The 12960-nt window shown below is 40.4% G+C and overlaps 1 protein-coding gene across 4 annotated transcripts in view; it reads left to right on the plus strand.

Annotated features, from left to right (window-relative positions):
- LOC125467264 (unconventional myosin-Vc-like) overlaps positions 1 to 12960 on the plus strand; it is a 95044-nt gene that overhangs the window by 48393 nt on the left and 33691 nt on the right. For all 4 annotated transcript variants that reach the window (XM_059639182.1, XM_059639183.1, XM_059639180.1 and 1 more), the window contains exons 19-25: positions 415 to 626; positions 2263 to 2428; positions 4404 to 4550; positions 5871 to 6035; positions 6181 to 6274; positions 10609 to 10672; positions 12481 to 12661. In XM_059639182.1, the coding sequence (XP_059495165.1) occupies positions 415 to 626; positions 2263 to 2428; positions 4404 to 4550; positions 5871 to 6035; positions 6181 to 6274; positions 10609 to 10672; positions 12481 to 12661 (1029 nt within the window). The remainder of the gene's footprint in view (positions 1 to 414; positions 627 to 2262; positions 2429 to 4403; positions 4551 to 5870; positions 6036 to 6180; positions 6275 to 10608; positions 10673 to 12480; positions 12662 to 12960) is intronic.

Below are 12960 nucleotides of genomic sequence, written 5' to 3' on the forward strand. Positions count from 1 at the left end.
TTCTGACAATTGATATATTGAAACTAATCAACAATGCTGCCATGGTTACTTACATTATTTCTGAATAAGAAAATTACTGCCAATGGCAGTAAACTATATGACAATAGTTTACTTTAGTTGCATAAGTAATGAAACATTTTTTAAGAATAATGCAGTGAGATAATATAGCCATAGTTTAGAGTAACATAGGCAACCAAAATTTTAATGAAATAACTTTTATGTGACATGTACCTTTTTAATAAGATTAACAATTGTTACTGCAGCTAGCTACCATTGACTCAATGTATTTTATCGCTACATGTATCGACTTAATAAAAAGTTGTGCACCGTGAGTTCAGTGGTCTCCAGTTTGGCAATTTAACTTTGCGAACAAGCAAATAAATACTACCCTTTTCATCATTCCACCCCCCGCAGGATCCAAACCAATACCAGTTTGGTAAGACGAAGATCTTCTTTCGCGCGGGCCAAGTGGCGTATTTGGAAAAACTGCGCGCAGATAAACTGAGGGCAGCTTCAGTCACTATACAGAAGAATCTGCGATGCTGGATTCAGCGGAAAAAATTCCTCAAGATGAAACGAGCTGCTATTATCATTCAGCAATATGTTCGTGGCGAGCGTGCCATACGGTAAGCGTTTTTTTTACATTGCTATAATTTACCACCGCGCTTTGAAATAACAAAGCAATCCTGTTTACAGCTCAGGCTGTAATAAAACCATAGTATGCCCTTTTAAAAAGTATTTCATGGCAGTGGGTGTCATTGTCAAGCCCATCTTTGTTGCCCATCCCTAACTGCCCTGAACTGAATGGTGCTCTAGAACTATTTCAGAGAGCAGTTAAGAGACAACTACGTTGCTGTGTGTCTAGCATCACATGTAAGCCTGACCAGGTAAAGACAACAGATTTCCTTTCCTAGAGGACATTAATGAGTCAGATGGATTTTTGAGTTAATTGTTGACAGATGACAACTCCATATTTAATTGAATATAAATTCGACCAGCTACTGTGGTGGGACAGGAACCTGTGCTCCCAGACTGGGTCTCTAGATTACTGGGCCAGTGACATTGTCACTACACCACCACTTCTGCATTTATAGAGTCATAGAGCTGTACAGCACAGAGACAGACCCTTTGGTCCAACTCGTTCATGCCAACCAGATATCCTATAATAAATCTAGTCCTATTTGCCAACATTTGGCCCATATCCCTCTAAACTCTTCCTACTCATGTACCCATCCAGATGCCTTTTAAATGTTGTAATTGTACCAGACTCCATCACTTCCTCAGTAGCTCGTTCCATACACACACCACCCTCAGTGTGGAAAAAGTTGCCCTTTGAGTCCCTTTTATGGCTTTCCCCTCTCACCTTTAAATGTACGCCCTCTAATTTTGGACTCTCCCACCTCCCTGGAGAAAATACCTTGTCTATTTACCCTATCCATGTCCCTAATGATTTTATAAATCTCTGTAAGGTCACCCCTCAGCCCCTGATGCTCCAAAGAAAATAGTCCCAGTCTAATCACTCATTGAACATGTTTCACACTCTCTGGGTGTTTAAAAGTGCTTTACAGGCAGTTAATTAGATTTGAAATCGAAGGCTGGCTGTTACATGGTCCCACTGTGTGTGCTTTCTGTAAAAATGGATGAGGGACAAGTCAACTAAGTTGAGTAGCCAACCCAGCATGAGCACTCCCTCTTCTTTTGTTTTGCACAGGTCTCCAAGGTCCTTGTGTGGCAATGACTTACAGAACTTATGATGTAGATGGTTTAACACATTGCATTGGATTGATAGAGCTGTAGAGTCATACAGCATGGAAACCGAACTTTCAGTCCAACCAGTCCATGCCAAACAGAATCTCAAACTAAACTAGTCCCACCTGCCTGCTCTTGGACCACATCCCTCCGTTACCTTATAAATAAAATGCGTTACTCATGTTACCTGCTTGGCAAAATAATTACGCATGTTTAATGTGTAATTGATTTGTATGTATAATCTGAAAAGGGCACGTTTTGGCAAAACTTTGTCTTGCATTTGTCGGGACAATTCACAAGAATACCAATTCAAAGTATTGGAAAACCAGCATTTATTCTCGATGAAAGAGTTGGTTGGAATTGGGACTCTGATTGGTAGAAGTGTTGCCATGGAGAATGCACCAATTAATGATGTTTGATGGTTAACAGCTGGAGAATGTGCCTTTTATTTGGAAATATTTAAGTTATGCACTACTAAATGACTACCAATATATATTGTGATTTTAATTTAAGACACGTATTGAACGCGGCTACTTTAAAACAATCCTGGGGTGCAGTTATCATCCAGAAACACTGGCGGCGATTTTTATTGTCTCGTCGCTATCAGCTCATTCTCATGGCTACCATCAGAATTCAGTCTTTCACGCGAGGCTGGTTAGCAAGGAGAACATATGAGAAGGTAAGATGTTAATCAGCTAAAAGGTACAGGCTAGTAGAAATGTCAACTGCAGAATAAGAGAATACGGAAGCATCATCACTGTCTCAAAGAGGAAACACATTCTAACTCAATCCCAGAAAAGTGGAAAATCTATAATTGCAGACATAAAAGTGGAGAATTCTTTCAGCACTTAACAATACACGGACAGTTAGCTGTGAAGAGGACTGTACAAGTTGCTAATGGGGGAATAAAAAGCAAGGATGAGCTATAGACAATCGGTATATAAAATAAACATTTTCTCTAGTATACGCCAAACAAGCAAATCCTCCCTAAATAGTCATAATGCAAGTGGACTTAATGCCTTCAACATAAATGTGTTTATCGGTTAGGGACAAGAACAGTTCTGTGATATGTCAGAAAATTCCATTAAATTCTGCTTGATTATAAATAGGGTGAAGTGGTGCCTGTGTCTAAAAAGGGTCCCATGACAGATACCGATAACCATGGATTATTACTTCTGTACCATCATTGTGTAAAATAATGGAATAAATGGTCAGGATCATTGTGAAAGCCTATTAAGTAATGTGTATATGGTAAGGAAAGATAGGATGTTCCCTGTGGCCTCTGGATACCTCCACATGGTCACCAGGGGATTAGAAGCTTGAGGAACATGGGAAAGAGTTAGCAACGAGAGTTTTTCTTTTGTCCTGAAGTAGCCTGAGGCTACACTCCTCATCCTGAAACATTCTAACAGGACTAGACAGGATAAAAGCACAAAGCATTCTCCTGATGTCTGGGGTGTCCCGGAACCACGATTCACAGTCTGTGATAAAGGGTGGACCATTTCGGACTGAGACATGGAGAAATTTCTTCACCCTGGAGAGTGGTGAGCCTCAAGAATTCTCTGCTACAGAAAGTGATTGAAACCATAACATTAAATGTTATCAAAAAGATGTTAGATACCATTCTTAGGGCTAAAGGGATTAAGGGATATGGGGAGAAAGTGGGAACCAACAGTTTTTTGGTTCAACTCAGCCACAGTCATGTTGAACAGCATAGCAGGCTGCTGAATGGCCTTTTCCTGCTTCAGGTTTCTATGTTTCTAAGTAAGATTGTTAAAATTCCAATGAACTTGGGTTTAGGGAGTGCAGATGAAACCTGCTGTAGACCAGTGGAACACACTGTATTTGGAAGATAAATTGGGCATCCTGTATACCCATTGATGACATTGAACAGTGGAGGCTGTGGTTATAGGGCTTTGATAGACTCATTGTTGAATATATCCAATGATCAACAAAGCCAATAGGACACCCAGCTGCAGTCAAAATGTGAGAGTATAAGTCATAAGAGGAAAAATGTTTAATCTTTATAATGTTCTGATGAAAGCATACCTTCAATAATATGTGCAACCGTAGAGATAGAGGGATGCTGCTCAAGCTCTAGAGGGAGAAAAAGCAATCACAGAATTGTTGAAACACTGTTGAGACTTGAATTATTTTAGCCCTGAAAATGAATGACTGCAACATTACAAAAGCTCAAGTGATGGTAAGTAGCTTACAAAAATCTAAATCCAGAACATTAGTTCAACCAAGCTGTGCCAGTACATTTTATATTGATACAAACAGGGAATGCATCAAAGGGATTTGTAGCTTGTGGATGAAGTACAATGGACTGAGAAAAGTTCTATATCTCTGTCTATCGGAATTGAATTCACACGAAAAACTTATATAAAGGAACTTCTTGCAGTTATTCAACATATTGGGATATTCTAAAATGCTTCAGAGGTGAACGACTCTCTCTGTTGACTTGGGCAATTACAGCAATATATGTTTTTCAAACAATGCTCATACCTATCAAATGAAGTATAAATGCCGCTTAGATTTACTTATTTATCACAAGTAACCAGTTGAATGTTTTATCACTTTGACAAGTGCAGGAAGACAAAGCCTTACATCTGAGAGATACCTTTCTTTAATTGGTTCAATGTTTCTTCTAGATGCTGCAGGATCAGAAAGCATTAGTAATTCAAAAGCATGTTCGTGCTTGGTTGGTAAGACGTAGATATCAAAGTATACGGCGTTTTGTTTTGAACATCCAACTCTCGTTTCGTGTTAAACAACTCCACAAGAAACTGGATGAACAGGTGGGTCATACATTTGTCAATCACCTATCTGAAAAGTTACCCCACATTTTTTATAATAGGTTTAAAATCTAAATGCCCCAAATCTTACAAGCTAGTATTTCGAACTTTACATACTTAGCGTGCCATCACTTCGGCAAATTCTCACAACGCTTTCAAAAGTTCTTCTAAATAAGTGATGAAAGAATACAAATTCCAATCCAGTCCTTTCTTATTCAGTGGTGTTCAAAAGATGTAACTCAACTAAGCAAATTTGAGCAATGTACGTAGGCTTTAGTCCACTGAAACCCCCAAACATTTACAGTGTGCACGCAATTAAAACTATTGAAACTTATTTTAGCAATTCTCACAGAAATAGCGTGTTTTAGGTAACTCACTAGAAATTAACTATGATTTTCTGTAATCTTGATAGCGAAAGTCAAACTTTGTTCTTCCAAGATGGTGTGCAAAATGTAAGGACATGCTAAAATGAATGACTAATTGAGAGGTATACTTAATAGTGGAGAAGACCTGAGTTGCGAGCAAACAGTAATATCATGGTAGAAGGGATGTGTAAATGGGGAAAAGAAATTCAATGTTAAGGTTGTGCATTTTGGCACAAAGAGAATAAAATGAGGTAGAAGTGGAAATTGATCTGGATTATGGATCCACAAATCATTAAAAAGTACAAAGAGGTTTTGGTAGCAACTAATTTACCTTCTGGTTAGCAAGTCCATAAAATAGGCAAAGTATTATGCACAGGGGTATTCATCGATTAGCAAATCAAGTTCAGCTGCATTACCTTGGAAACAACTTAAACACATTGGTGAAATGTTGGAATGATCCAGTGCTGATTTTGGTGCGGGCTGTGAGCCATTTTATCAGGTGGGAGATGGTGGGTGGGCACCCTGCTCCAATCCCGTGTCTACCCCTGGCCCATAATGGAATGGCCTGCAGGCAGGCCTCTAGCCCTGCTGCCAGCTGTGTCCCTGAAGACCAGGTATTGTACCAGCAATAACCACCATTTTCGCAGTGGCACTGTTATTTAGTAGGGCTGCTGGCCTCTCATTGACTGGCTGCCCTCAGTGGGTTGCTCTTTAACTCTTAGGGCCTGAGGAAAGTCAAAGCCTAATTGGTCCATGGTCCAGCAGGCCTCCCTGAATTGAGCATCAGCTAAAACCCCCTGCACCTCTGCAAGATATTTCTCAAACTAAACTGATGTCATTCCTCCCTCTCCATTGTGGTGCACTGAATATGCTGGATGATGTTGAACGTACCAAAAATACATAGAACAGAGGGAGGACTAACTTTAATTATATCTGATCTGGGTTTATCTTATACCAGAGCAAAGAGAACAAGGGGTTGTTGGAACGTTTGACACACATGTCCACAGTTCACTCAGCCGATCTCAACAAATATCAGAAACTTGAGGAAGAGCTACAGAAAACAGTGACACAAAAGCAGTTCATTGAGGAGCAAGTAAAGAAATCCAAGGGCCAAACTGAGCAGGTATTTCTGTTTATAGAACACCAAATTCAATCGATACTCATCTCAACATTTTGGAGGGGAAGCAAGAGTTGGACCTTTTTTAGATGTTCTGCAAAAATATCTGCAAATTTATTTTACTCATTCCTCTGATTTCCAATTCACGCAGACGCTGTCAGAGTTCAGAAAGCAAACATTATCACTTCAAGCACAAAACCAGAAACTGGAGAAGCAACATCAAGAACAGACCCAAGAAATGAAAGGTGTGGTTTGCTACTTGTAGAAACTGTATTTTTGTGCTATTATCATTTATACTTTTACTATTACAATTCAGTTAACTGTTGTTTTAAGAATAATTAGAAAGCACGAAGGGAGTAAACTGGCAAAAGAGCCAGAAGCAAAATGGCAATATCCTTTATTTACACAGTGAGTTGTTTATGATCTGGAATAAGCTGCCTGAAATTGTAGTGCAAACAGATTCAGTAATAACCTGCAAAACAGCATCAGATAAATAGTCAATGGGAGACATTTGCAGAAGCATGGACAAAGCCCAGCAGAATGGGATCGCTCATTTATACCGCCAGCACACACATGGTGGCTCAAATGTGTATTTTTCAATATTATATTTGCAATCTATCCAACTGTGGGCTGTTACTGCTACCTTTTACATACCTCCTGGGGGAGGGTTGCTTTATCTAAACAATTCCAAATCCTCAAAGGCAACCCAAAATCTTCAATATACGTTCAGCTGCACATTTTCAACAGTCATTCTAACAGAGTCATCGAGCCAAACAACACAGAAACAGTCCATTCAGTGCAACCAGTCCAAGCCGACCATAATCCCAAACTAAATTAGCCTGCGCTTGGCCCATATCCTTCCAAACATTTCTTATTCGTGTACTTATCAAAATGCATTTTAAATGTTGTAACTGTACCCACATCCTCCACTTCCTCTGGAAGTTCCTTCCACGCACGAGCCATGCTCTGTGTATAAGTGTTGCCCCTCATGTATTTTTTAAAATCTTTCTCTTCTCCCCTTAGAAATATTCCCCCTAGTCTTGAAATCCCTATCCTAGGGAAAAGGAAACCCGCCATTCACCTTATCTAAACGCCTCATGATTTTATAAACCTCTATAAGGTCACCTCTCAACCTCCTAAGCTCCAGGCCGCTCCTTATAACTCAAACACATCATTCCTCGTAACACCCTGGTAAACCTCTTCTGAACTCTCTCCAGCTTAATATCCTTGCTGTAACAGGGCGACTAGAACTGGGTACAGTACTCTAAAGTATTTGTATTGTACAAATCCTTCAAATTTACGATTCCATTTGCAAATATCTAATTTAAAGAAGATAATTAATTGGCATTAACTGCTTTGGCTCAGAGTCTGTTCCTTGATGCAGTTGATAGGGGAAAGGATTGCTTCTCATCCCTTCTCTTATTCAGCCTCACTGATTTTCTCTCTCAAAACTTCTAACAATATCATAGCAACTCAGTAATGGTAATGCTGCACCTCTGAAAGTATCTCCACATCAGGGTTACTCCCAGATGTAAAATATTCCCACTGACTAATGTGTTTGCATGAATGTAAGTGAAAGATGAAGGTTCTTAATGCTAAAACATACAAGACAAGGTAAGGAAATCAGTTTAGGGTAGGATTATTTGGCAATGTGAGTCATTGCATTCATCTGATACACAAAAACACCATCATATTTTTCTACCTTATTCCTGAAATTAGCCTTTTTTTTTTTTTGTTGCTCAATTAAGTCTTCTCTCACTGTAATAGGAGATGGCACACTGAAGCTTAAGATGTTATGAAGCAAGAATTTGATTCTTTACCAAGTATAACTTTGCGTGATACTGTGTGGATATATTATGATGCAAATATTTGTCACCATATGTGCTACACGTTAGCACAGGTGACAATAAACTTGTTCAAAGAAATGGGTTTTAAGTAGCATCTCAAAGGAGGGAAAAGAAGCAGAGCATTTTAGGGAGCGAATTCTAGAGCTTAGCAGAAGGATTGGGGGTTAGAGTGGAACAAATAAAATCAGGAATGCAAAACAGATCCCAATTGGAGAAGTGCAGACATCTCAGAGATTTAGAACATTAGAGAGATGAGGAGGGAGGCCATAGAGGGATTAGACAGTAGTTGTGAGTGTCTTTCAAGAAAGGGAATAGGAAAATCCCTGGAAATTACAGACCAGTCCGTCTTACGTCTGTGGTCAGCAAGGTTTTGGAAAGAATTCTGAGGGATAGGATTTATGACTATTTGGAAAAGCATAGCATGATTAAAGGGAGTCAGCATGGCTTTGTGAGGGGCAGGTCATGCCTTTACAAATCTTATTGAGTTCTTTGAGGAAGTCACGAGACAGGTTGACGAGGGTCGAGCAGTGGATGTGGTGTACGTGGACTTCAGCAAGGCATTTTATAAGGTTCCCCACGGCAGGCTCATTCATAAAGTCAGGAGGTATGGGATACAGGGTGATTTGGCTGTCTGGATTCAGAATTGGTTGGCTGACAGGAGGCAGAGAGTGGTTGTAGATGGTAAGTATTCTGCTTGGAGGTCAGTGCTGAGTGGTGTCCCGCAGGGCTCTGTTCTTGGGCCTCTGCTGTTTTGTAGTTTTTATAAATGACTTGGATGAGGAGGTTGAGGGGTGGGTTAGTATGTTTGCTGATGGCACAAAGGTTGGAGGTGCCGTTGATAGTATCGAGGGCTATTGCAGGCTTCAGCGAGACATTGACAGAATGCAGAACTGGGCTGAGAAATGGCAGATGGCGTTCAACCTGGATAAATGTGAAGTGATGCATTTTGGAAGGTCGAACTTAAACGCTGAATATAGGATTAAAGGCAGGATTCTCGGCAGTGTGGAGGAACAGCGGGATCTTGGTGTTTAAGTGTATAGCTCCCTCAAAGTTGCCACCCAAGTGAATAAGGTTGTTAAGAAAGCATATGGTGTTTTGGCTTTCATTTAACAGGGGGATCGAGTTTAAGAGCCGCGAGGTTATGCTGCAGCTCTACAAAACCCTGGTGAGACCACACTTGGAATATTGTGTCCAGTTCTGGTCGCCCTATTATAGGAAAGATGTGGAGGATTTGGAGAGGGTGCAAAGGAAGTTTACCAGGATGCTGCCTGGACTGGAGGGCTTGTCTTACGAGGAGAGGTTGACTGAGCTCGGACTTTTCTCTCTGGAGAGAAGGAGGAAGAGAGGTGACCTGATGGAGGTGTACAAGGTAATGAGAGGCATGGATAGTGTTGATAGCCAGAGACTTTTCACCAGAGCAGGATTGACTGCCACGATGGGTCATAGTTTTAAGGTGTTGGGAGGAAGGTATAGAGGAGACTTCAGAGGGAGGTTCTTCACCCAGAGAGTTGTGAGCGCATGGAATAGTTTACCAGTGGTAGTCGTGGAAGCGGAGTCATTAGTGACATTTAAGCGACTGCTGGACATGCACATGGACAGCAGTGAATTGAGGGGAATGTAGGTTAGGTTATTTTATTTTTGGATTAGGATTATTCCACGGCACAACATGGTGGGCCAAAGGGCCTGTGCTGAGCTGTACTTTTCTATGTTCTATGGCTGTGCTGTCAGATTGGGATCCAGCATAGATTGTTAAGCAAAATGAATGATATTTGGTGCGAATTAGGCACTGGCAGCAGAGTTTTGAATGAAGTTGAGCTTATGAATAGTGAAAGATGGAAGCTGGTCAGGAGAGAATTGGAATAGTGAAGGCTCAGGGTAACCAAAGGCCTGGATGATGCAGGGTCAGAGAGGGGAGATGTTGTAGAGGTGGAAATAGGCAGATGGAATAAATTACTCATTATATTGTAGGTGTGTTGAATAAGTCTTGGTTTTCCTTTTATTATACAACTAGCAAGAGTCACTCTCTCTAATTTTTGTCTTTATTATTTGGCTGTACATACCTCTCTTTCATTGTGCATAAAAGCATGTAAAGGTACTATGCAATAAGGCAGGAACAGTGTCTTAAAGAGGGGGCAGCTTGCGGATATCATGTCCGCTACCTCTGCAGATGCTAGGCAGATTACAGGGAATTTAATAAAAATAAAATACTTCAGTGGCTAGAAATCTGAAGTAAAACACGTTGGCGAAGCTAAACAGATTGGCAGTATCTGTGGAGAATAAGAGTCATAATGGACTCCAAAAAAAATGGTTATCTATTAATTATTTCTCTGATTGTGGTAGCCATTCCATGCTCTCCCTTTTTTAAATCCTTCCTTCTGCATAAACATGCTACTTGCTTTTCAACTTCACATAGGAAGGAATGGACCTCTGAGTTAGCAACCCCCTAGATTATGATACCATATCCCTCAAAAGGACTTGAACCCACAACATTCACATTTAAGAGACGGTATAACCAACTCGGCCAGATCAACGGACTATTTTCGTGTAAGAATTAATTAACAAAGGAAATGGAGATGATTATTTCACAAGTATGCACTGACCTTCAAGGCTGCTAATACTGAATTATAAGACCAGCGATTGGAGCTGTAATGTGAGGGCAACATTTGCAGAAGTCTAGGTTCTTTTTGGATACTTTCTGCAATATAACTGCTTATTTAATTGTTTGTTCACAGAAAAAATTACTGAAATCACACGCCAACATCTCAGTGAGTTAGAAAGGGAAGAACAGCAGAGGAGGTGAGAAACATTATGTATCTTACCTTGCTAAGAAGTTTATTTTTTTTTAATTCTCCAAAAATATGTTTTTTCTGCACTAAAATAAATTCAGTGTGGAAACGGCAATCTGAACAAGGATTCCATAAGTCAACTTTGGTTTCAGTATGTGAGATCATTGAAAAGTATAGTGCAGTCTTCCGTTTCTGATATTTAGCAAATACAACAAACTATGGCCGTTTCCACATTCCTGAGCTGAATATGACTGGATGGAATTTGGCCACAGAACAGTATTTAAGCATGTGTGTACAGGACGGATAGATAATGGTGAACTAGATAATGGACTGGTCATGTTGAAGTCTGGATTGAAGCTGTAGACACATGGGTTCCAATTCCTCAACCTATCTAGGAGAATTTAAATTCAATACATTAACAATGATCTTGAAACCAAAGCTGATCTCAATCACCAATGTTGGTGAGGGAATCTACCATCCTTAGCTGGTCTGGCCTACATGTGACTCCAGACCCACAGCAATAAGGTGGAGACTTACCTGTCCTATGATATGGTCTAGCAAATCACATAATCATGGGCAATTCACCTGCAACTGTCCTGGGCAACTAGGGACTGGCAATAAATAACATGTTGCAGGTGAAGATTATGTACCAAGTCTGAGGTATTTTAACAAATTGCCACATTGTTGTGAAGGAAGCTGCTATCCAGTTTTACTCCTGATAACTTTTGAGTGCTCAACAGACATCGTTAGAAAACCTGAGTTGTGAATGTCCTAAAGGAGAGTTAAGGTACTTATAATGTCTGGAGCGAGCTGGTTTCGAGTGCCAACCGACCTCAGCAAATCATTTGGGATCCCATATTAAATTTTCATGACGGTGAATGTTTAAGCTGTAGCAGGTGTTACAATTCCTGGCAAATAAACAACTGAATATACTTTCATGGGTAGACTGTGAATTAAGAAACTTTGGACTGTGAATTAAGAAACTTTGTTTCCCCTCAGTTATATGTTCACATCTGAGAAGCCAAGCAGCCATTTAGCTCCTGGAAAAACTTTACAGTGCCTACAAAAATCACAAGAGCAGCAACTTTCATCTGTATAGCATCTTGGAAACACAGAGTTCTGGGCTGAAGTCTCATTATTGTCCTCGAGCACAATATTCCAGGCTGACACCGCCATACTGTAGAGAGTGCTGGACAGTCTGTCTTTTTGGCTGAGATTCTAAGCTAAAGCTCCAAGTTTCCCCTCATGTGGGTGCAAAAGAATTCCTGGTACAATACAATTTTGTGGAAGGACAGGGGAGTTATCCCTGATCGATACAGTGCACAAAGAGGCCATTCAGTCCATTGAGTCCACACAAACAGTTGCCTGAGGCTGGAATCGAGCCTGGGCCCCTGGTGCTGTGAGGCAGCAGTTTGAACCACTGAGCCACCATGCCACCATATGGGAAGAGGTTAATTGTCATGGTAACCTCAGGCAGACTGGGAATTGTATCCACACTGAATTGCAAACCTGCCATCCAGTCAACTAAGCTAACTGACCCCCTGATGTCCTGGCCAAAAATGCATCCCTCAATCAACATCACAAGAGGCAGATATTATCTGCTCATTATCACGGTATGGTTTGTGGGATTTGTTGCATGTAAATTAGCTGCCACTTTTCCTTCATTACTAAGCATTTCAATTGTACTTCATTGGTGATGGAGCACTCTGAAAAATCTGGTGGGCATGAAAAATACTCTAAAAATGCAAGTTTATCTTTCTTCATCATCTGTACAATTTTGATACCAAACAATAATTTTCCTGCTCTCATCCTTATCAGAACATTGGAAAATAATTTTGAGACCCAGAAGGAGAGCTACGAGCAGCAAATAAAAGCACTGATTGATCAAGTCAAGCATCTACAAGAGGAAAGAATCCAGTTGCAGGAGCAGGTTCAAGAGGAGTACCTGATAAATGATGGTCTGCGCAAGGAGTTAGCACAACTGGCTGATGAAGCACTAGTAAGCATGAGAAAGCTCTTGCTTTATGATATTTCAAAAGAATGTAGCTTTAATTAAATACCAATTATATTAATGGGATAGATTCAGAATAGATGATCAGCAGAGATTTGGGGCCAGGCTCTCTCAGGTCTCGCCAATCAATGGGATGGTGATGTCTTTCAAACAGGGATGCCATCAGAGGTGATCCAGTTGGTCAGCTGTTAAAATTCCTGGTAAATAAACTACTGGATATACTTTCATGGGTAAACTGTGAATTAAGAAACTTTGTTTCCCCTCAGTTTTATGTTCACATCTGAGAA

The sequence above is a fragment of the Stegostoma tigrinum genome, chromosome 33 (assembly GCF_030684315.1).
Source record: "Stegostoma tigrinum isolate sSteTig4 chromosome 33, sSteTig4.hap1, whole genome shotgun sequence".
Lineage (NCBI taxonomy): Eukaryota > Metazoa > Chordata > Chondrichthyes > Orectolobiformes > Stegostomatidae > Stegostoma > Stegostoma tigrinum.